This window comes from Vigna umbellata, chromosome 3 (assembly GCF_029865625.1).
Source record: "Vigna umbellata cultivar VRB3 chromosome 3, Vumbellata_1.0, whole genome shotgun sequence".
In the NCBI taxonomy this organism is placed as follows: Eukaryota; Viridiplantae; Streptophyta; class Magnoliopsida; order Fabales; family Fabaceae; genus Vigna; species Vigna umbellata.
In genome coordinates this window covers 47,987,135-48,012,065 of record NC_142167.1, presented here as the reverse complement: position 1 = coordinate 48,012,065, position 24,931 = coordinate 47,987,135, and the positions used below count along the sequence as shown (strand labels likewise).

General features: G+C 32.5%; 1 protein-coding gene across 3 annotated transcripts; it reads left to right on the top strand.

The window, feature by feature from the left end:
* Positions 1-2,600: 2,600 nt before the first annotated feature.
* On the top strand, positions 2,601-15,713 carry LOC124821186 (uncharacterized). 3 transcript variants are annotated; one of them, XM_088110766.1, is made up of 14 exons: positions 2,601-2,989; positions 3,088-3,265; positions 3,354-3,493; positions 5,010-5,685; positions 5,867-5,967; positions 6,274-6,418; positions 6,511-6,579; positions 6,708-6,753; positions 8,764-9,230; positions 11,767-11,846; positions 12,881-13,016; positions 13,759-13,957; positions 15,135-15,217; positions 15,332-15,713. In XM_088110766.1, the coding sequence occupies exons 1-14, from the start codon at positions 2,604-2,606 to the stop codon at positions 15,452-15,454; spliced, it is 2,829 nt and encodes a 942-aa protein (XP_087966892.1). In that variant the 5' UTR covers positions 2,601-2,603; the 3' UTR covers positions 15,455-15,713. The 3 variants fall into 3 exon arrangements, with proteins under 3 accessions (XP_087966892.1, XP_087966893.1, XP_087966894.1); XM_088110767.1 differs by lacking the exon at positions 2,601-2,989 and having other exon boundaries at positions 3,115-3,254; XM_088110768.1 differs by lacking the exon at positions 2,601-2,989 and having other exon boundaries at positions 3,134-3,267.
* The last annotated feature ends 9,218 nt before the right edge of the window (positions 15,714-24,931 follow it).

Genomic DNA, 24,931 nt, shown 5'->3' with positions numbered 1-24,931 from the left:
ACATTTCCTTGGTCTTCGAACACCTCTCCATTTGCTTTAGTAGCATTTGGTTGTTTTTCATCTGGACTTGCTTTATCTTTCAAACTTCTTCCCAATAGGCACGACTTTTGCTTGACCTATATCTAATCTTTTATTAAACGATACACCTTGTAAAAACTATGTTATACTTAAAATAACAAACTTATACCTAAATACTTAGTACACTACTTGTTTATATGGGATACTTTATCTCTTTTTATACTATGACAACACCAAACTTTATTTAAAAGTCTATACAACATCAAAAAAATGTTAAGAGATAGAAAGACATTCTTAGAACGTTTTTTTAATGTTTTTTTCTATGCAGAAGTCGTACACGTCACCTTCGTAAAAAACATTATTGCTCTAATGTTATCGAGCACCTAACTTCGTATTTGAAGATACATACTTTCTTCGAAGTTAACTCTCTTTAAGCAACAAATCTTTCTCAAAGAAGGTTATATAAAGAGAACTAGATGAATATAAGAAGAAGAATTGATCATTAACTTATATCTTAACGCTTTCTTTGTTTAATAAAAGATTTTACAAGTCTACATATTTCATTATATTGAAAACATATTATCCTTGAGAACTTTGGTTTATACTTGTTTTTTCAAAACACATTTATTAATTAATGTTGAAACATGAGTGAATAACTCGTATATTCAAATTGATAGTAATAAACCAAAAGCGGTGAAATTCATAATCTTTGAAAATATTAGTGGAATCCATTAAGAATTTTTAGAGAATAATTAGATATATTTCATATTGAGTGAACCCGTATAAAAACAAGTTTGTTTTATTTTTTTTATATACATTTTCCTAAAGACTTTGATGTATTTAACGTATATTTACGAACTTTTTAAAAAACTCTATTCAATTCTTTCTTTTTAGAGTTTTTTTTTTCTGAGTTTCGTATCGTTATTCTCAGATATTCAAATTTAGAAGTAATCTAACTATTTTCTAAACAAATCATATCAAAAGACCATCACATGATAAGAAATCCATGCATAACGGTCTTATTAACAACATAACTTTCACCAACCAGAAAAAAGGTTTTCACATCATCCTTGATGAAAAAGAATCAGATTTAAATGAAAACAAAAGTAGAAAAAGGAAAAAAAAAGAGAAAAAGCATAAACTCAAACTTAAAAGGAGTAGAAAAACTAGAAACTCAAACTAAAAAAGATGTTTGGGAGATTAGTGTTCATTCCCAATAATAGGTCATTAAAAAAATATAATATTTTATCCAACAAACATGAAATAAAAAGACTGATGCACTATCACAGCTACTGAATCCCTGGTTTTACCTCCTCAATTGCAAATTTTTTAAAAGATTTTGGTGATGCATTTCTTGCATCTCATAATATTCATAGTGAAGAAGGAGTAATGATAGAATTTTATAGAAAGTAGAATGAGAAACACATTCGATTTCATTATACTTTAGTTAAATTCTATACTTTTGATTTAAATTAAAAATTAATAAGAAAGCTTTTTATACGGAAGATAATAATAGATTGGTTGCTTTTTGTATACGTATACCCTAAAATTTCTTTCTACACTAACAAATATTACAATGATTTTTTTCTAAAGGACATTTCTTATGGAATGAAAAGGACTGATATAGATGTTTATATAGTGTAGAAAACAACAATGAGAAATCCATTGAATTTCATTATACTCTAGATAAATTCCAAAATTTAAATTCAAATTTAAATTAATAAAAAAGCCATAATTTATTATGGCAAGCTTATTAGTATAAGCTGATATAGAAATAGCCAACAAACTGAAACCGAACAAAGATAGCGAGGTTGTCGCTGTGAAATTGCCATGCCATATTTGAAAGTGGCAAGGTGTTCGCTTTTAGTTACAGAAGGAACACGATGGGTCCTCTAACGCCCACACCCATGATGGACATCATCAATGATCTCATTGAAGAGGCCAAGCTCCGTCTTCTCTGGTGGGCTCTTTGTATATTCGCCATTTCCTATTTCTTCACTCGTAAGTTATTCCTATTTCCATCATGTTCTTTTATTTACATTAACAATGATTCCTTGATGTTGTATCTGCTGCTTTTCTATCTATGGTTTGCTTCAAGACCCCAAATTTTGAGTCTTCGGTTGAAAACTTGGCATTTCCCATCTGGGTTTTGCCTTAAGATTTCAAATGTAGAGACGGTGATTCAGACTTGTCATTTTTCTTGGAGAAAAACTTAGATGCATGCATACCATTAAGTTCTTTTGGTGTGATAGTTCAATCAGAATTTGAGTTTGAACTTGGTAAGTTATGCTGATCTTCAATGGGAAGTTTTTATTATGCGGATTATTTAAGCAAAACTTCTATTCTGATAAGAGAACAACACTAAAAATACTCGTGGAATTGCATCTAATTTTTGTCATTTTTCCAGTGAAGTTTTACCTCAAAACTGCAAACTTAGAGTCTTTGATTGATACCTGTCATTTTCTTATCCGGTACTTGTTTTATCTATGTTTGTTATTTCATTATCGGGGTTATGTTCTTAAGACTGCCAGTTTTTATTTATTTGTTGTTGTAATTGTTTGCTCATCACAGATACAAGTAAATCTATGTGGATGAATCTTCCCATGTCCATTCTGTTTGTTGCTGCTCTGCGCATTCTTTTGAACAAGGTGGAATTCCGTTGGAAGGTTCAGCCACCAAGATTACAAACTTATTTATCTCATTTGGAGAAAAATCAGCTGCCTCTGAATGATGAACGACTCTCTTCTTCACCTCCCCCTCCCAAATGGAAGAAGATTGACTCTCCTGTTGTGGAGGCTGCCTTGAATGATTTCATTGATCTGATTTTGAAGGATTTCGTGATAAATATGTGGTATTCAGACCTTACTCCAGATATGGAGTTTCCTGAGCTGATACGAGACTTAATCATGGACGCTATTTCTGAAGTGTCAGTGAGGGTTAAAGAGATAAACCTTGTTGACTTGCTCATGAGGTACATGATTTACCCCTCTTTTATTATTCGGTCCCCTCTTTACCCCTCTTTAAATAAACAAAATCACTGGTTGTGTTATTTGTCATTTATAATTGTAGGGACATAGTTGATTTAGTAGGGGATCATATAGACCTTTTCAGAAGAAATCAAGATGCTATCGGTGTTGATGTCATGTTAACCTTATCTTCTGAGGAGAGGGATGAAAGATTGAAGTTTCATCTGTTGAATTCTAAGGAGCTTCATCCAGCTCTAATATCTCCAGAGAGTGAGTACAAGGTGTGGGTGGAGTGTCTAGATGTTGTCTAATTTTTACTTTCGCAAATTACATCTCATACCTCATTTGATGAGATTTTTCTTTCTTTAGGTTCTCCAGAGGCTAACGAGTGGATTATTAGCTACGGTACTGAGAAAACGAGAAGTTCAATGTCCTGTCATTCGATGTATAGCTCGGGAACTTTTAACTTGTTTGATATTGCAACCGATCATGAACTTGGCAAGCCCTGCGTAAGTTGAATTCTGTCTTAAATTTCACTTCCTTTAAGTCTTTCTTGTCAGGGAGGTGGACCTTAACAATTCATAACCTGTTGAAGAGTTTCCTTTGCCAATATTTAATCTGAAATTCTTAAAGTTTGTCTGTTTTTAGGGGTGAGGTTTCTGATCAGACTTGATATATATGGGACATGAAAAACCTTCATAGTTCCTACCATGGTTTTGTTCTGGCTATCGGTTGATAAGTTTCAAGGTTGAAATAAGAAAGAGTAGATCGAAGTATGTGTTATTGGTACGTCCTGGCAGTAGCTAGTCAAAAAATTTGAAGATCATGACCGAGAGGATATATTATGGACTATAGGGTAGTAAGAGTTGGGTTGAAAAATCGCTCTTTAAGTATGCATAAGAAGAAGAATATAATGTGTTGTGCCCATGATCCCATCTAATAATTGTGCGTCCTTTTTGAAATAATAGATTTGGGTGTCCTATCAGTCATCTTACACAATTGTTGTATCAAAGAGAAATGTCTAAATTAATGTGAATAACTTAACAAATGTAGATATGTTGACACAAGGATTTACATGTATACAACTTAACAAGTGACCAGCACAGCAAGTATCTAATAGCATAATTAAAATGGATGTGACCTTAGATAACTTGAGCTGAGAGAAAAGAGAGAATATGAGCAATGAAAGAAACTATTTATTGATTTCTGAACAGTTTGAAATATGTACATGATAGCTATTTATAAAAGTCAGGTTTCTGTTAATACTAACAGGAACTTACAGCTGTACATATAAAAGAAAGAAAAGTATAGTAAAGCATACACTGCTGTACAGAATACAAAAAACTGACTTAAAACAAGTCAACTATGATCAATTATCAACTATAGTATGATAATAATATGTGCAGATCATATGTATGGAAAATTTATATGTTTAATAATACCATTGTGTACAACATAAATTTTAACTAATATTTACTATTTTGGAGGGCCCTCTTTGATGAATAAAATATGTCCCGCCTTTCAAATGTGGTTTTGTTTGTTTGGGAGACCGAGAGTGAATGAAAGTACATGTTACCTTTGTTAAACTCTCAAGTTGGCTAGTTTAATATCTAATTAAAAGCCTAAAATATATTGTCTATTAATCCAAGAAAAAAAGATATTAGGCGCTATCTAGTGTAATCAATTGAAAACATTTTAATGCACAAGTATTGTACAGTGCCTCTTTGTATTGTCTCTGATTTTTGTAAAGATAGATGTGGTTTCCCACATTACAGATTGTCTTAGTGGGTTTTGGTTTTGTCTCCTCACTTTTGCACTTCTTTTATTGTATTAAGAATACTGCATATGATTGTACAGGTTGCACTGCTATCTTGGCTAGGATTGCAACCTGTATAGTGATGCAATAGCACTACTTCTTTTGATTAAAAGAAAAACCTGTCACTGGTTATTTAAAACTGAAATTTCAATGACATTTAACTAATTTATTCCAATTTCCATTAAAAATGCATTTCTCTTAATGATCAGGTATATCAATGAGCTGATTGAATCCCTTCTACTTGTCCTTAATGATGATGGTATAAATTGGATGGGGGTCTGTGAACATTCAGCCAATACAACTCATAATCATGGCCATTCTGGTACTGGGGGTGGACATGATAATCAGACAGCCTCTGCTGATTGGGCACAAATGCTGGAGGCTGCAACTCAGAGAAGAACTGAAGTTCTTATGCCTGAGAATCTGGAGAACATGTGGGCAAGAGGAAGGAATTATAGACGAAAACAGCATAAAAGTACCAAAACCGGCTCTCAGGACCCTTCTGTGAAGTGTCCTGCTATTGATGCAATTCCAGAAGGAATGTGTGCAATGCATTATGTGGGTTCAGATCCACACCTAAATGTTGTAGGCACAAATAGGTCAGAGTCTTCACCAGATCCTGACAAGGAACTCTGTTCTGAAGTAGACCATCATGTTGATGAGGGGAAGGATATCAGGGATATCCCTTCTAAAAAATTTAAAGATCTAAAGAGATCCAACAGTGCTTCTCTCCTGGGAAATCAACCTCTTCTTAAGGTAAGCTCCCCAAGGTCAGAGGTCCACAACCCTGAATCCGAGAAACATGGTGAGGGATATAGGGGAAAGAGTGGTTCTGAAATGGTTATGAGAAGAGACGGACATTTTCTTCCAAAGCTTCGGTGCCGGGTATGCACATTTGTTCGATATTGTTGCAACTTTTGATTTATGCTATGTAAAATGTAAGTCAACTCAGAACCTATATAACGCTCACTCTTACAAATTCGAAGGGATTCAAGCCGTGGTAGATGGGATATTTTTCTGTGGATGCTTTTATTTAGTTTGATTGTTGTCTACTTGCACACTACAGGTTATGGGAGCATATTTTGAGAAACTAGGATCCACTTCTTTTGCTGTATATTCAATTGCAGTGACTGATGGTGTAGAGAAAACTTGGTTTGTTAGAAGAAGGTAGAGGTTTTACTTTCATTCATTTATCGGAGCGCACAAGTTATGTTTGTTTGAATTTGGATGATTTCAGACAGATTTACTTGGGTTTATACTGGTTGTAAATTGTAATGTTTGGGTTTAATGTTTTAACCATACAGTAGTATATTAGGAACACTCAATGATTTTTTGTTAAACCATCTCTTTCCCTATTTTGAAGTTTAAACCGACCTTTTAAATTAGGGAATACATGTGATAGTTCCAAAATTGCTTTGTTCCTTGTTTATATTTGTGCTTCAACATCACTGAACATTTTTTAGGTGATTTCAGATACAGGAATTTTGAGCGATTGCATCGACATCTAAAAGATATTCCCAATTATTTGCTACATTTGCCTCCTAAAAGGATATTTTCCTCAAGCATAGACGATGCATTTGTCTATCAGCGTTGCATTCAGTTTGATAAATATCTCCAGGTATTTTGAGTCACTTTCTACAATCCTCAATATTATTTGATGTGTTTTCTTAACATCTATATCTTTACATCAAATATACTGTCTTACTTCAGGATCTCCTATCAATAGCTAATATTGCTGAACAACATGAGGTGTGGGACTTTTTGAGTGTTTCCTCAAAGGTTTGTATCTGCTTCGTATTTCTCATCGTAACATTAGATAAGGACCATTATATCATTTTCTTATGGTCCATAAAGATGTGGAAAATGGTAATCTAAGCACCTTTTTCTTTCCTTTTTTTCACTTGAAGAACTACTCCTTTGGGAAATCTTCTTCAATGATGAGGACCCTGGCAGGTATATATCGATAAAACATTTAGGACTTTTTACATATTTGTTTAAGTGCTAGGTATATTATTTCATGCTACTGCTTTTGTCCAATATGCTAATATCTTGACTAAGGGTCTGTTTGGAATAGGTCTTCATAAACACTTCTTGGAGAGAAATAAAAAGGAAAAATGAAATAAGTTTCTCTATAGGCTAAAATTATTTTGTGCATGTTGAGAAATCTCACATCGGCTACCTCATTTGTTGGAGTGAGCAACCTTGCTTGGTGTCAATTAGTTTTATGATGAAATCTGACACTACATAAGTTAATTTATGGAAGTTACCTCGATTTAACTTTTATAAGAGATCATTTTTAACTTTTGCATAAGTTACTTTTAGTTTTTGGAAAAGTTTATTTCGTCTATCCTTATTCTTCTCCTTGAAATGTGTAACAAATTATCTACTATTTGAGGCCCAATAGAGAGAATTAATATCCTTTTTCTTCTGTCTTTCAATAGGTAATATCGCATTTTGGTAGAATAAAGTTTGTTAGGAATCTGTTTGAAGGTATGCATTTGTTATATATATGTTGCATCGTTCCACTATTATCAATGAAGAATCAGAATTGTTAATTTTACCTCTTTTAGTTGTAGAAGTAGTGATAGATTAGCATGGTCTCCTCTCACATACACTCTAAGACTTACCATGGCTGATAATGTGGGGGAGTATTAAGTATACTCCCAAGATACACTTGGTCTCACTGTATCCTTTTTCTTTTCAGTACATTTAACTTAACAAGCTATAGTCACTTAGGCACAGTTGGATCACAATTAAACATGGAATCTTATTTGCAACTTCACCATGGAATCTTATTTGAGCCACTGTTGGGTTGTCTGGTAAAGGAGCTGGATTAGTTCCATTTTCCACCATTTCCCAGTGAGTTTGAGCTCTCAAAAAAGTTCTCATTTTTGCATCCCTCAAATCATAATTTTCTCCTACAAAAATAGGATGTGGAGGTAAAGAACTGCTGCTTGATGCCATCCTTTCGTGTGTGTTTTTTCTTTTCTGGTTTGTGTACGACTTTCCCACGGGTTTCCATTCCCGCACAGCCCATCAAAAATCAATGGGCTCTTGATACCATGTTATGAAATTAGAAAAAAAAAACATAAAGGTTGTAAAACCAGATAGAAAACAGAGAAAAGAGTTTTTCTTGTGAAGATAGACGATGGAAGAAGGGAGACAGAATCTTTTTCAATATTCTGAGTGCAGTAGCTTATGTGTTACAAAATGTTTCTCATTAATTCATAAGAGAGATGTAAATTTGCAAGAAATAAATGCTACCATTCATTCTCTCCTAACCACTGTCTAAACAACCAACTTTCACACAAAACATGGTTCATAATTAATTTCAAGGTAACAAGACTTAACAAACAAGAAAAAAGAAAGATCTTAGAGTATCTAAAAAAGTCTTATTTTCTGACAGTTACATCTAATAACTTTAATAACAGAAATATAATAAACTGAATCGGAAATATCTAACACCAACATTTAAGCATAAGTTGTTGAACTTAATTGTTATTAGTAAAGGTTTTTCCATGTATAGATTTTTCTTCTGTGTTCTGTTTTATTTTTCTTGTGCCCCATGATTTATTGCACCCCTATCTACTAGTTAGAGGATGAGAAATAGAGAATTAGCACTTGCAGGTAAGGACATAAGAGAACAAAATGGGACATACTCAAGTCCTGTATAAATGAATGCTTATGTTACAATTGCAAATGAGGAGAGGGAAGAATTGATTTGCGGAGTGATGTAAATGTGAGGAACAGCTAGTAGTAATTAAGCAAGAAAATGTCTCTAGGTTTTTGGCCCTTTGGAAAGGGAGGTTAGTTAACCAGTAACGATCTACTGGTGTTTCTATCTTTTTTTTCTGTTTCTGTTTAATTAAGGAATTTTACATATTCTTACAAGCTTTATTCCAGTTTTTTCTGTTATTAGTAAATGAGTTCCTGCCATAATGCTCAATCTTTTTATACTGGCAGTCAATGTAGATGATGCTGTGGATGATATTGTACGGCAGTTTAAAGGTGTTTCAGATGGTTTAATTCGAAAAGTTGTTGGTTCATCATCCCCTACTACTGAAATTTCTTCCACGTCGACCAATCAAAACATGTCCTGGAGCATGGATGAGATGGATAAAAGTGTTCCAAGGCAGACTACTGCAGAGTCCGTGTTAAGCTCTGATAATGAGGAAGGTGAAAAGGAAGTTAATTTTGGTCATGAAAATATTGATAAAGAAGCAGAAGATAATGAGTCGAATTCTGACAATGAATTTAGCTTAAAGGAAGATTCACAACTGCTAACAAACCATGGTAATGAATGTACTAACTTGGATCTAGATAGAAAACATGATGTAGCAATGGAAGCTAAGGTTGGAAAGGATGTTTCAGCTACAACTTTCAATCCAATTCCTGATAATATGGAGGATCCAGTTGGAGTTCCACCAGAGGTCTGTAGTCAGCTGGATTTGATCTTCTTTTTGTTTTGCATATCACACTTGTTGATTGAGATATTTGGTTTGCGGTTACTTTTTGATGCATGTTTAAGTTATGCATTTGCTGCTTATTCTCTTTGGGGTCATGCCTACATGGTAAAGTTGGGGGGTAACCTTTAGATTAATGATTATAGTGAAAACTGTACAACATTACTGTACTAGTGTTGGTCTTTATCTTCCTTTAAGGGAAAAAGAAGGAGAATGACTCCTCCTTCCAATAATACAGGAGGAAGAAAAAAAAATCAGTTTTTGCTTTCATCGTAATATTTGTTTTCCTTGCTAATTTTGCTTCATTGTTTTTGCTTTCTTCTCCACCACAAGAGTGTGATTCTTGATTACTGAACCTTCTTTACTTCTACTTTGTGAATTGAAGAATTGTAATTAACCACCATCATACTCAAAACTGCTGATCTTTGAATCAGTTCCCCCTTCTATGCTTCTATTAAAGGTGGTTACTTCTGCATTTCTTGCCCAAGAACTAGCCTTTGCTTCAATACATTTTGACCCAATTCCCTTCATTCTATTTTTGTATTGCTTGGTCAAATATTAATCACCCTCTTCATTCAATGTCTTGAGCAACATGTGTTTTAGCTTTGAAATGTACTCTCTTTCAAGAACACCATCAAAGTCTCGATTCAAGTTCCATCTCAGCTTGCTCTTGCTTCAAGGTAGTCAATCTTTCAAAGATGTGGCTACCATAGATATCTCCCGATTTTCTGATCAAATATGTGGAAAATGATTCCTGATTGGAATTTGGGTTCTCTTGGCACTAATAACCAACCAACGAATTGTCACATCCTCCATGCTTGGGAATGCATATTACAACTTACGAAATGAATGAATTTCTTGTTTCTCAATTTTTTGGCCTAGCAATCCTCCCAATTGGATCTACCTCCACAAACACTAGCAGCTTCCCCTTTGCCCAAATTATCTGTATCAACGACTCTTCCCCAAAGATTCGCAGGATATACCAATTTGTTAGGAACCAATAATTGAAATGAGAAAGGAAACAAATTAAAAGAACAAGAAATAGTACAACATTCTTACCCCCAAGGGTTTCCCCTTCACTAAGGATTTATCCTTTCACCCAAAGAGCCAATGCTCAATTTCTAAAGAGAACCAATTTAAATTTCTCCTATCCTCCTACCTCTACTTGTACCAACTGTCCCACTAACTAACTAATTAACTAACTAACCCATTAATATTACATCTATCTTAACTAATTTCTCCTTCTCCTTATATCCTAAGAGCAACCACTATCTAGCATCTTAGTTTTTGCATACCCTCTCAAGTTTTTGAACTTCAATAAGCCTATTTTTTTACGGAATCTCTTAGAAAGTAGTGGTGGAGCCTAGTTCAATCCCACAACCAATTTTTAAGGTGAGAACTTCCCAAGCTTTATAAACTTTATTTAGGCCAACTTAAGGTTGCAAATAAGGTGGGTTAGGGGTTTTTGCAATTGAAACAACTTTCCATCACTCCTCATGACACCAGGGTTACCTAGCGTGGATTTGGCAAATGCTAATGACTCAACAATGAACCTAGGATAAACTTTGATAACATCTTAGAAAGTGTTTTAAAATTTAACTTAACCCCATCGAACCAACTTTTAAAGTGAGAACATCCCAAACTTTAAAAGTTCTGTTTAAGCCACATCCCTAGTGGATATGGGACGAAACCACCACCCACCATTGAGGTTTCAGTTTTCGTAATCTCTAAAGATGCTGTAAATATGGTGGGTTAGGGATGTCCATAATTAAGACAATTTTCCTATAGAATCTTTATATAGGATGCTATTTCCAATAATTTTTTATTGTTAAATAAAGATGATAACTGTGGTCAAACAATTGTGTGCTCTGAGAAAATATTTGGGAGCCCTACATTGTTCTAAAGGAAGGAACCGTTTTTTGTGAACCAGAACAAAGCAAGACAAAAGTCTTGTGACTCTGCCAAACAGGATCTTGACATCCATTCTTTGATGATTACTTTCTTTTTGTTAAATAAACTTGTCGGATTGGACCCTATACTCATTATAGAGAATATGCAGATACATTCCTACATTGAAAGGTTTTTGAATGCTCATTATTTAGATTGCTTAATTGATCCCTATAATATCAAAATTCTTCAATCAAGGCCCCATGGTTACTAGTTTTCCAACTTGAAGCATCCAATTAATTTGTTTTTTGAAATTAGAAGAATATGAAGAGTTTTTATATAGTTGTTATAAGTTAAAAGAGGAAAAATTATTAGATTAGCATAAGTTCAGTCTTTTAATTTGAATTCATGAATTCATCCTTCACTAACACAATATAAGGGTGCTCTGGCAATAAGGACTGAATTAGAAAATTTTGAAACTATAATGGCCTAATTACAAACTTCATGAGACCCATTTGGATATTTTCAAAAAGTACAGCCACTGGATCAATTTAACCTTTCCGTTTGTTGGTTTGGAAGACAATATTAACCTTCGTAATATTAACCATTTTTGCAGTGGACCCCACCTAATGTGACTGTCCCTATTTTGAATTTGGTTGACAATGTATTTCAGCTTAAGAAAAGAGGCTGGTTAAGGTATAGTAATCTTTCTGGTCTTCCTATATTTCCAAGGTGACTGTTATTGTTTGTATATTACCTAAAAGCTTTTTTAATTTTATGAAATTAGTAGAATCTTCGAATGGTTTTGTGCTTAATGTGTTTTTTCTACTTTGTGAGTTATTTAAGATATGGAACTTTGCATGTTTGGAGATGTTGAACTTAGATTTAAGAATTGAGGGACAGAATAGAGACTTTTAATGATCCTCAAGCACAAATCCTTATTTATACTAACAATAATCTAACAAAATATGGAAACTAATCCAAAAGAAAAATTTAACATATGACCAAGATATTTTGGATATCTTCATATATTCTAACACTCCCCTCAAGTTAAAGTTTACTGAGTTTTAGACTTCATTCTATCAAGAAATTTTAGGAAGTTTTAGATTTTATTCTTATTGGTTTTCACTTTGTATATTGACCATATCTTGATTTTATTACTAGCATATCAATCCCACAATCTCTAGGGATTTGTTTCCTAGATTAGGTTGTGCTTGTTTCCTAAATTATCCAATCGATTATGCATATATATCATATGTATGTAATGAAACTGAATAAGAGAGAAATTATTTTCTTATAATTTTGAGATGCTATCAAAGATCTTCTTGATCTTTGGGAGTTATAACACCTACTGTGAGTTATCTCTTAAGGGGGGAAAACATGTCTAGGGAGTGTGTTGAGTATTTTGTTTCAGACAGGTTCTGTACTGTGTATAAGGGAATTTCTTCCCTTGAATGTAGTTGAATGTTTCTGTTTTTCATTTCAAATAAAACATTTACTACCTTGCTGGTGTAATTTCAGTGTCGTGATTCTTAATCTGAAAAAGTATTTAGGTTCCTTGTCACCAAGAAACCTAACACGTGTACTCCTTCAAGTCTTATAACCAGTAATTAGATTCCAAATTTTGGTTGATTGGATTTTACTGAGAAATATATGAACTGCGGTGATGCTGTTGATTAATTTCCAGGATGCTAGGTTACTACTTCTAGTTGCCCTTTCTGTTGATGCAGAAGACAGGTCTTTTGGATTTCAAAACAGATATTACAGGTGGTGATGGAAGATGCTATTGATGATTGGATCCTAAGTGAGATTCATTGGCTTCGCAGAGAGGACACCATTGCCCAAGGGATTCGGTGGGTCCAAGATGTAAGAATTGATCCAAATTTTTAAACACTTTGTTGGGACATTGTATGCTTACCTAGAGTGCTTCTATGCAAAATAACTAGATCACACCCAACCAAGCAATCCTCAATTCGATATGCACATCTAAAGTACTGTATTGTTTTAGTGGCTGTTTGTTAATAGATAGTTGACAAAAATTTGTCTTCAACTCGACCGAGAAGCCATAGAGATAATATTGTACCATACAAGAAAAAGGACAACAGTTGCACTTAAAATTCTGAAATTTGGACCTAGCTAAAGAAATCAGAGCAGTGCATAAGATACGTAACGCTAGCTATACTTTATTTACTCCCTCTAAAGTTCTAAAAACTAATCAAATGAAACTGCTTCAAGTTGAGAGCAAACCAAATATTCATCAAACAATTTCTACTTCGAATATAGGTGGTTTCTAGTAGACATGCAAGATTGGAAAGCTTTTTTTGGATTAAAGTCATTGTTTGCTCTTGTTTTTGCAGTTTTTGTTTTGTGCTCTTTTAATTTTGACTTTTTGTGTAATCTTATCCTCCTTTTATAGTTTTATTTCAATAATTTCTGATATAAAAGTAAAATAAAAAAAACAGAAGGGGGGAAAATTCTGTAAATCTGTCTAACCTATTAGCTTAGTATCCTAGGCCCATTATTTTGTTTACAGACCAAAAGGAAAAATTATAAAGTAGTAGTCAATAGGTTGTGCTAATGTTTCTTGTTGTCTGCAAAATGTTTGCAGATCCTCTGGCCTGGTGGTACATTTTTTTTAAGAATACAGACCCCTCAGGTGTTCATTGGTGGCAGTGCATATGATCAAAAGCCTTTACCAAGCATAAGTGAATCTGGCGGAAGCAAGATGACCAAATCACAGTCAGGATCTTTTGAGCTACAGCTTGAGGCTATTCGTAGAGCAAGTGATTTGAAGAAACTTCTCTTTGGTTAGTTGTATTTTCTTTGGCATCGTAAAGTAGTTCATATAAATGGATTGGTGAATATTCTTTCTCTTTTGAACTTTATTTAAATTTCTCTCTTTTATATCTTTATCCTAAAGGAATTTAGAAGCTTTGATTATGTAGTACTCAAAAGATACCAACTTCCAAAAATTATGATTCCATTTTTGTTAATTTGAGATTAACTTTACTGTGTCTTTGAACAAAAAAATTCCGTCAACAGCGTTACATATAAGAGAGACCAAGACATTACTTCTAATCCAAAACCTTAAGACAATGAATGAATTTAAAAGTATTCTTTAATGTAGGACACTAAGTTACACTTGGAATCCTAATATTAGCATTCTAGGAACTCTTCTCTAAACAAAAAATTATTTTATCTTTTCTTTTAGTTTTTATTTTCTATCTTTTGGTTTTAATCTTTTACTTATTTGTTAATTTTCTTTCTCTATTATGGTTTGTTAGTTCTTCTTGGTATGACCAAAATATTTTCTTCCAATTTATTAAATGAAAATTTTGAATTTCTATGAAGTAAACACTTGAAAAGGAGAATTATTTTATTATTGTCATTCATACCTATTACATTTTCCTTACTCCTATTTGTAACAATCTATTCTTTCAAAAATAAGGAAATAAGAAAAATAATATACTGAAAAATAAACTAGAAGATTCTAACGATATTTTCTTAATTAAGAAGATTTTCCTCTAATTACAACATAAACACACACACACACACACACACACATATATATATATATATATATATATATATATATATATATATATCATTTTATTTATATAATAAAAGAGTTTTCAGGCCACTAGTATAGTTTTTTGTCATTTGAAAGTGCTACTGATGAATGAGAAGTACCGTTTCTCCAACCATCAAAATATGTAAGAGGAATAAGGTAATGGTGAAGCATTACTAATTAGTTGAAATTCATTATCTAGTGCAGTATTCATACTTTATGAACCTGTGGGAGGAAAGGTTGTAGGAAAGATGCCATACCATAATATAAACATTGGTCTTTTCATCTATTCTCTACACTTTTATTTGCTATGCCTCTATTTTCTATTTTCTATTACTGGTCCTTGTAACCTTTAAATTTGAAGTAAACATTTTCCTTAACCTAGACTTTGATAATAGCTGCCTCCATTTTTTCAGATGGAGCTCCAGCAGCTTTAGTTGGCTTAATTGGTCAGAAGCAGTACAAACGTTGTGCCAGTGATATATATTACTTTACTCAGGTTAAAGTTCTTTTCCATTGATGTGTTGACTCTTTCTTCTGTTTGTGTCATTTTTTCTAGTCACAATTTATGTTTCTTCTGAACTGACAATTGTTGCATCCTATTTCATTGTAGTCTTCTATATGTGTGAAGCAACTTGCTTATGCAATACTTGAACTTCTACTTATTTCCATCTTTCCTGAGTTGCGGAGTGTTGTCATTAGTGTTCATGAGAACAACCTGTATAGAGTTCCTTAACAGCCATCAACTTATGTTCAAGATCTGTTCATGAGATTGTCATGGCTAGGAGTCATTTTAAAAGCATGAACAAGAGTCATAGTTGATGGATTTTTCTTCCCACTTGGTAGATTAGGGAATATTTGTGTAAACATAGTGTGTGTACAAAAGCATTCTTTTTTGTGGAAAACTCACTATGCTTTCTCAGTGCATGACTCATTCCACAGAGATTTTGTATGTCACAGAATCATGAAATGTAGTGGTGAAGATTAGATCATTCCATGCTGGTTTTTTATGTTACAAGAAATAAAGATACAAAATACGTACATAATAAGACCACCATGTTTTCATTAATTTTATTTTTTGTGTTTCTATCATACTATGAAACTAGTACTTTACTGAATGAAGTTCATCATTTCTTTATTCATCTTCTAATTAATATTTGTTTTCTTTTTTGTCATTTTATTTTCTTAAATATTTATTTATTATGTCGTTATTAATCTTGAAAAAATCCCACTTTAGTCTCTTAAGTTATTGTTTTAAGGTGAAATTTCAATTTTTTTTAAATGTATATAACCAATATTTTACAATTCATATAACAAATATCAAATAATTTTATGTTAGTTTTTATCAAGGTAAATATGGATTATAATTAAATAATAAAAAAGTTAACCGTGGAATTTAGTAATAACGATGGATGTAGACTTATAGAGTTTGTTTTTTATATAGCTTACCATTTAATATATGGTTTTATTAACCATATGCTGAGAGAAAGTGTTAATATAGACTAAAAGTGGGACTTTTTTAAGATTAAAACCAACATAATAAATAAATAAATAAGCAAATAAAATGAAAAACGGAGCTCATTTTACATAAAATTTGTAACGTTAAATTTTTACTTATTAAAGAATGAAATTACAAAATTAGAATGTTAGCAATTATAAATATTTTTTCAAAACTGATAAATGAATATTTATTTAATTAATTTTTAATAAAATTAAAAAATTTAAATAAATTGAGATTTGACACTAATTAAAATTTACTCTCTCTCTCATGCATCCCAACATCTCGTCTTTCTCTAGCACTCTGCCACATGACTAGGCGTTTCATCACAGCCCTACACATCTACGGATACTCTCTCTCTTCATATATCTCCAACATCTCGTCTGATTCTTATGAACATCAATTGACGTATTAATGATTTGGTTTTATTTTTAATGATGATGAAAGACGCAGTCGTTATGTTTGAAGAAAGACTCACCAAATTAAACTGTGTTTTTCTTTTTGTTTGGTTCCTCTTGAAAGAATGAAGAAGCCTCCAACTCAGACCTGTTCATCCGCTTTTTCTAGTTTTAATTTCCTTTTCGCCTTCTTTCTCTCTTCTTTGTCTCGCCACCTCATCCTTATTAAGCGCAACTAGCACTATGGAAGCAGTATTTCAGAATCAAGGTTCTTTCCCTTTTGGTTTTACTGTCTGGTTTAGGGAAAAAAGCTCTTTTTTTTTCTGTTGTTGAATTTGGGTTGGGTTTTGAGTTTAATGGATGATGATGGATTTGCTTGGTGGATGNTTTGTTGAGTTATTCTTCTATATAGGTCCATTGTTTAGACTTAAGTCATCATTTATATATAATGATTGTTATGTACTTTTACATTGTTTTTGTCTAATCATACCTTAATCTTCAATTAGAGGTTGATTCTTTATTATTATTGTTAATATGATTATGTTGTAACCGGTCGGCCACATTATTTGGTCAGAGTGGTCGGCCACTCATCGTTAATCTTATTAATAACCATTGGTCCAAAATGACTAGTCTAGAGAAGTTCAGTTTGGAGTGATTGATCTAAAAAAGCTTGACCTAAAAGAACTCAACCTAAAAAAACTTGATCAAATAGACATACATAGGTATAAAAATAATTACTCTAAAAATCAAAACCATATCGAAAATGTGAGTAATGAGAGAGGAAGAATGAGTAAACAATTGAGATTGAGCATGAGACTCAAATATAACATGGAATTTTAATTTTTTGAAAATAAAATGTTTCCTACGATAAAATATATATATCGACATATAAGCATCAACTATTCTCCGATGGGATCCTACAAAATTCTGTTTTAATTTAACAAATTACAAAATTGAAAGACAAAGAAAGCAGATAAAAGAAATGACAAATTAAAAGCCTGGATAAAGGACCTTCGTAAATTTTGTTTTAAATTTTTAACTTTGTTTTATATTGTTGTTATTGTAACTCAAACACATGAAAAATTTGAATTTAAGTTCTACATATTCTAATGACTCAAAGGCTTTAGAGCTTTCAAGAAGGGTGAACCATGCACATAATTGCCGTAAGATGATTAAAAACAGTCATCTTTAGAATAAACTATTAAAATCAGTCATCTTTCAAGAATAATAGCTAAGTGATTTTGCACCAAATTGTTACCATGTTAATTGCTTTGTTTTTTTCTAGAAAATAATGACACTAGATTGGATTTAACTTATAAATGGAATAACAAAATTATGGTAGTGTTCATACTGATATTTCAACCCCCATTCAATTGCCACTACCACACACGGAATTAGTTATCTCTTGTTAATTTCAAAACACTGTCATTATAATATGGAAATTTATATGAGAGTGTGATTTCTTGGATGGTTGCATTAACTCATATTTTCTAATTATAGAAGAACTGTTGGATATTCTTTTAATTATAAAAGATGTGAAGTTCTATTATTACTAATATTTAAGCTAATAATTAACTAATATAGTTATAATATATTAATAGTGTACTTAATTTATTATTTTTTTAACAAATTAGATGATTAAATATATAATTAAATTATAAAAGTACTATTTTTAAAATTATGTGATTAAATAAAAATTAATTTTTTATAAAGATTAAGGTTGTATAATGACAGTAGAAAATGAATCTAAGAATATAACTGAGACAATCATATTCAATTATTGTTCAGCTTATCATGATCAATAGTTACTATAGTTAAATTTACTTTGACTTTTTTTTCTTGACTTAATCTGTGCATTTTTGTTCATCAAATGCTAACCTGGGTTGTTGTGTTTTTACTAGGTTCTTTTAGATATTGTTTCTATGAAATTAAGCTGAAACTAAATCTAAAAAATTCATAAAATATTTTCAACCATTATCTATGTCACATCTACACTTAACCACCACAAGTTGTAAACATATATTTCATTTGATTCCATTCCACCGCCTTATTTTGAGATAGGTAAAATTTTTCTATTAAACTATTATATATAAAAATTCCTAATTTTTTTTTTATCTCTAGTGCTGTGGATGAGAACTGACAATGTTTTATGTAGTATTGTATACAATTTCCAATCTCGCTGAATCAAGATTATAAATACAGCACAACACTATTCACATGAATGCATAGAAAAATTAAGCATTATATATAAAACTCTTGCCAACCATGAAGGCCACTGTTTTCTTACTCTTTGCTTCAATCTTCTTCCTTACAACTTCGACTATGGCTCTCGACAACTCAAAGGTACTTTCCAGTTCTTATAACATGTATATTCATATTATTACATGTTTTCTATTTTCATGTTGATAATATTCCACTAATAAGAGTTCTTTTTTCTTCATGTAGGTTACGTGAAACTTGGCACCCTTTGAAAATTTCCCACCCGAAGTTGATCAAAATTCATTCAACATAAAAAAGTTAAGACTTATGTGTTTATTAGTCTTTATTGTCTGTTTATTGGTTGTTGTAATATGGTATAGGTATCGTGTAGGTTAATTTGTGCATCCTCCTATGCGAGAGAGGGTTGTGCGATATCGTTCACCGATACCTAAACTATTGTTCGCCGAACCTACAATATAACTATGACAATCAAATTCAATTATTGTTCAACTCATTATGATTAATAGTTATTATAGTTAAATTCACTTGACTTTCTTTTTGCCTTGGCTTAATCTGTCCATTTTTGTTCATCAAGGGCTAACATGGGGTTGTTGTGTTTTTATTAAGCACTTTTAGATATTGTTTCTATGTAATTAAGCTAAACTAAATCTAGAAAACTCAAAATATTTTCAACCATTGTCTATAGCACATCTACACTTAGCCACCACAAGCTCTCAACATATACTTCATTTGATTCCATTTCACCACCTTTTTTTGAGATAGGTAACATTTTTCTATTAAACTATTGTACAAATATTTTTATAAAAATTGCTAATTTTTTTTATCTCTAGTAGTGTAGGTAAGAACTAAAAATGTTTTATGTAGTACTGTATACAATTTCCCACTTCATTGAATCGAGATTATAAATACATCACAACACTCTTCACATGAATGCATAGAAAAGTTAAGCATTATATATAAAACGCTTGCCAACCATGAAGGCCACTATTTTCTTACTCTTTGCTTCAATCTTCTTCCTTACTACTTCAACTATGGCTCTCGACAACTCAAAGGTACTTTCCAGTTCTTATAACATGTATATTCATATTATTACATGTTTTCTGTTTTCATCTTGATAATATTTCACTAAGAAGAGTTCTTTTTTCTTCATGTAGGTTACGGGAAACTTGGCACCCTTTGAAAATTTCCCACCCGAAGCTCATCAAAATTCATTCAACATAAAAGAATTAGGACTTATGTGTTTATTAGTCTTTATTGTCTGTTTATTGGTAGTTGTAATATGGTATATGTATCGTGTAGGTGAACTTGTACATCCTCCTATGTGAGAGAGGATTGTGCGATATCGTTCACCGAATCTTAAACTATTGTTCGCCGAACCTACAATATAACTATGACAATCAAATTCAATTATTGTTCAACTCATTAGGATTAATAGTTATTATAGTTAAATTCACTTGACTTTCTTTTTGCCTTGGCTTAATCTGTCCATTTTTGTTCATCAAGGGCTAACATGGGGTTGCTGTGTTTTTATTAAGCACTTTCAGATATTGTTTCTATGTAATTAAGCTAAACTAAATCTAGAAAACTCAAAATATTTTCAACCATTGTCTATATCACATCTACACTTAGCCACCACAAGCTGTCAACATATACTTCATTTGATTCCATTCCACCACCTTTTCTTGAGATAAGTAACATTTTTCTATTAAACTATTGTACACATTTTTATAAAAATTGCTAATTTTTTTTAGCTCTAGTAGTGTAGGTAAGAACTAAAAATGTTTTATGTAGTACTGTATACAATTTCCCACTTCACTGAATCGAGATTATAAATACATCACAACACTCTTCACATGAATGCATAGAAAAGTTAAGCATTATATATAAAACGCTTGCCAACCATGAAGGCCACTGTTTTCTTACTCTTTGCTTCAATCTTCTTCCTTACTTCTTCGACTATGGCTCTCAACAACTCAAAGGTATTTTCCAGTTCTTATAACATGTATATTCATATTATTACATGTTTTCCGTTTTCATGTTTATAATATTACACTAATAAGAGTTCTTTTTTCATCATGTAGGTTACGGGAAACTTGACACCCTTCAAAAATTTCCCACCCGAAGCTCATCAAAATTCGTTCAACATAAAAGAATTAGGACTTATGTGTTTATTATTCTTTATTGTCTGTTTATTGGTAGTTATAATACGGTATATGTATCATGTAGGTGAAGTTGTGCATCCTCCAATGCGAGAGAGAGGGTTGTGCGATATCGTTTACCGAATCTTAAACTATTGTTCGCGGAACCTACAATATAACTAAGACAATCAAATTGAATTATTGTTCAACTCATCATGATTAATAGTTATTAGAGTTAAATTCACTTGATTTTTTTTTGCCTTGGCTTAATCTGTGCATTTTTGTTCATCAAGGGCTAACATGGGTTGTTGTGTTTTTATTAGGCACTTTCAGATATTGTTTATACGGAATTAAGCTGAACTAAATCTAGAAAACTCAAAATATTTTGAACCATTGTCTATATCACATCTACACTTAGCCACCACAAGCTGTCAACATATACTTCATTTGATGCCATTCCACCACCTTTTCTTAAGATAGGTAACATTTTTCTATTAGACTATTGTAGAAATATTTTTATAAATATTCCTAATTTTTTTTATCTTTAGTGGTGTGGGTGAGAACTGACAATGTTTTATGTAGTACTTATACAATTTCCAACTTCGCTGATTCGAGATTATAATACATCACAACACTCTTCACATGAATGCATAGAAAAGTTAAGCATTATATATAGAACGCTTGCTAACCATGAAGGCCACTATTTTCTTACTCTTTGCTTCAAACTTCTTCCTTACTACTTCGACGATGGCTCTCGACAACTCAAAGGTACTTTCCAGTTCTTATAACATGTATATTCATATTATTACATGTTTTCTGTTTTCATGTTGATAATATTCCTCTAATTAGAGTTATTTTTTCATTATGTTGGTTATAGGAAACTTGACACCCTTTGCAAATTTCCCAACTGAAGCTGATCAAAATTCATTGAACATAAAAGAATTAGGACTTTTGTGCTTAGTAGTCTTTATTGTCTTTTTATTGGTATTTGTAATATGGTATATGTATCGTGTAGGTGAAGTGCAGGTGAAGTTGTGCATCCTCCTATGCGAGAGAGGGTTGTGCAATATCGTTCACCGAATCTTAAACTGTTGTTCGCCGAACCTACAATATAACTAAGACAATCAAATTCAATTATTGTTCAACTCATCATGATTAATAGTTATTAGAGTTAAATTCACTTGACTTTTTTTCTTTGCCTTGGCTTAATCTGTGCATTTTTGTTCAACAAGGGCTAACATGGGGTTGTTGTCTTTTTATTAGGCACTTTTAGATATTATTTTTATGGAATTAAGCTGAAACTAAATCTAGAAAACTCAAAATATTTTCAACCATTGTCTATATCACATCTACACTTAGCCACCACAAGTTGTCAACATATACTTCATTTGATTCCATTCCACCACCTTGTTTTCGAGACTGGGAACATTTTTCTACTAAACCATTATACATACATTTTTATAAAAATTCCTAATTATTTTTATCTATAGTGGTGTGGGTGAGAACTGACAATGTTTTATGCAACACTGTATATAATTTCCCACTTCGTTGAATTGAGATTATAAATACATCACAACATTCTTCACATGAAGGCCATTGTTTTCTTACTATTTGCTTCAATCTTCTTCGTTGCTACCTCGACTATGGCTCTCGATAACTCAAATGTACTTTCCACTTCTTATAACATGTATATTCATATTATTACATGTTTTCTGTTTTCATGTTGATAATATTCCACTAATAAGAGTTCTTTTTTCATGATGTAGGTTATAGGAAACTTGGCACCCTTTGAAAATTTCCCACCCAAAGCTAACCAAAAGTCATTCAACATAGAAGAATTAGGACTTCTGTGTTTAGTAGTTTTTGTTGTTTGTTCTTTGGTACTTGAAATATGGTATATGTAATGTGTAAGTGAAGTGTAGGTGAAGTTGTGCATTTTCCTGTGCAAAAGAGACTGTGGGATATCGTTCACTGAATCTCGAACTATTGTTCGCCAAACCTGCAATTGTCGTTCGTCGTTCGTTTTGTTGCAACTGTCATTTTGAAGCATCTTTGAAGGCCCAAACCACCATTGACGTGGGTTTTGAGGGGTTGTGCGAGAGAGAGGGTTGTGTGAAGCCGTTCACCGAACCTCCAACTGTCGTTCACTGAACCTGCAAACATCGTTCTTCATTCGTCGTTCCTCGTTCATTTCGCTGCATCCGTCGTTTCAAAGCATAGTTGAAAGTCCAAATCACCATTGACTTGAGTTTTGTAAATTCTTGCTATTCGTTTTGGTTTTGCTTTGTTATTGTTGTTGGGTTATTTTGAGTTGTTCTCAATTTTTTAATCTTTTTATCATTGTGGGTTGTTTTGGTTCTATGGGTGTAAAGTTTCAATTTTTGATATGCACAATCATTTTTGGGTTGTTGTTCGGTTATTTTGACATATCTTTTGTACATTGTTTTGTTTGACAACAATGGATTTTGACATATCTTTTGTACATTGTCTTGTTCCATTAATAAGAATTATTTTTTCATCATGTAGGTTAACCTTGACACCCCTTTGCAAATTTCCCACCCGAAACTGATCAAATTTCATTCAAATATAAAAGAATTAGGACTTCTATGTCTAATAATCTTTATTTTTTGTTTATTGGCATTTGTAATATGGTATATGTATCGTGTAGGTGAAGTTGTGCATCCTCTTGTGTGTGAGAGAGAGGATGTGCGAGAGAGGGGGCTATGCGATATCGTTCACCGAATCTCAAACTATTGTTCGCCAAACCTAGAATATAATTGTGACAATCAAATTCAATTTTTGTTCAACTCATAGTGATTAATAGTTATTAGAGTTAAATTCACTTGACTTTTTTTGCCTTTGCTTAATCTATGCACTTTTGTTCATCAAGAGCTAACATGGGGTTGTTGTGTTTTTATTAGGCACCTTCAGATGTTGTTTCTATTGAATTAAGCTGAAACTAAATCTAAAAAACTCAAAATATTTTCAACCATTGCCTATATCACATGTACACTTAACCACCACAACCTGTCAATATATACTTCATTTGATTCCATTCCACCACCCTTTTTTTCAAAATAGGTAACATTTTTCTATTAAACCATTGTACAAATATTTTTATAAAAATGCCTAATTTTTTTTATCTCTAGTGGTGTGGGTGAGAACTGACAATGTTTTATGCAACACTCTATACAATTTCCCACTTCGCTGAACTAAGATTATAAATACATCACAACACTCTTCACATGAATGCATAGAAAAGTTAAGCATTATATATCAAACGTTTGCCAACCATGAAGGCCACTGTTTTCTTACTCTTTGGTTCAATCTTCTTCCTTGCTACTTCAACTATGGTTCTCAACAACTCAAAGGTACTTTCCAGTTTTTATAACATGCATATTCATATTATTACATGTTTTCTATTTTCATGTTGATAATATTCCACTAATTAGAGTTCTTTTTTCATTATGTAGGTTATAGGAAACTTGACACCCTTTGCAAATTTCCCACCTGAAGCTGATCAAAATTCATTCAACATAAAAGAATTAGGACTTCTGTGCTTAGTAGTCTTTATTGTCTTTTTATTGGTATTTGTAATATGGTATATGTATCGTGTAGGTGAAGTGCAGGTGAAGTTGTGCATCCTCCTGTGCGAAAGAGAGCGTTGTGGGATATCGTTCACTGAATCTCGAACTATTGTTCGTCGAACCTAAAATCGTCGAACCTAAAATCGTCGTTCGTCGTTCATTTTGTTACAACCACCATTTTGAAGCATAGTTGAAGGCCCAAACCACCATTGACGTGGGTTTTTAGGGGGTTGTGCGAGAGAGAGGGTTGTGCGATGTCATTCATGGAACCTCCAACCGTCGTTCACTTAACCTGCAACTGTCGTTCTTCGTTCTTCGTCCCCATTCATTTTGCTGCAACCGCCGTTTCAAAGCATAGTTGAAAGTCCAAAC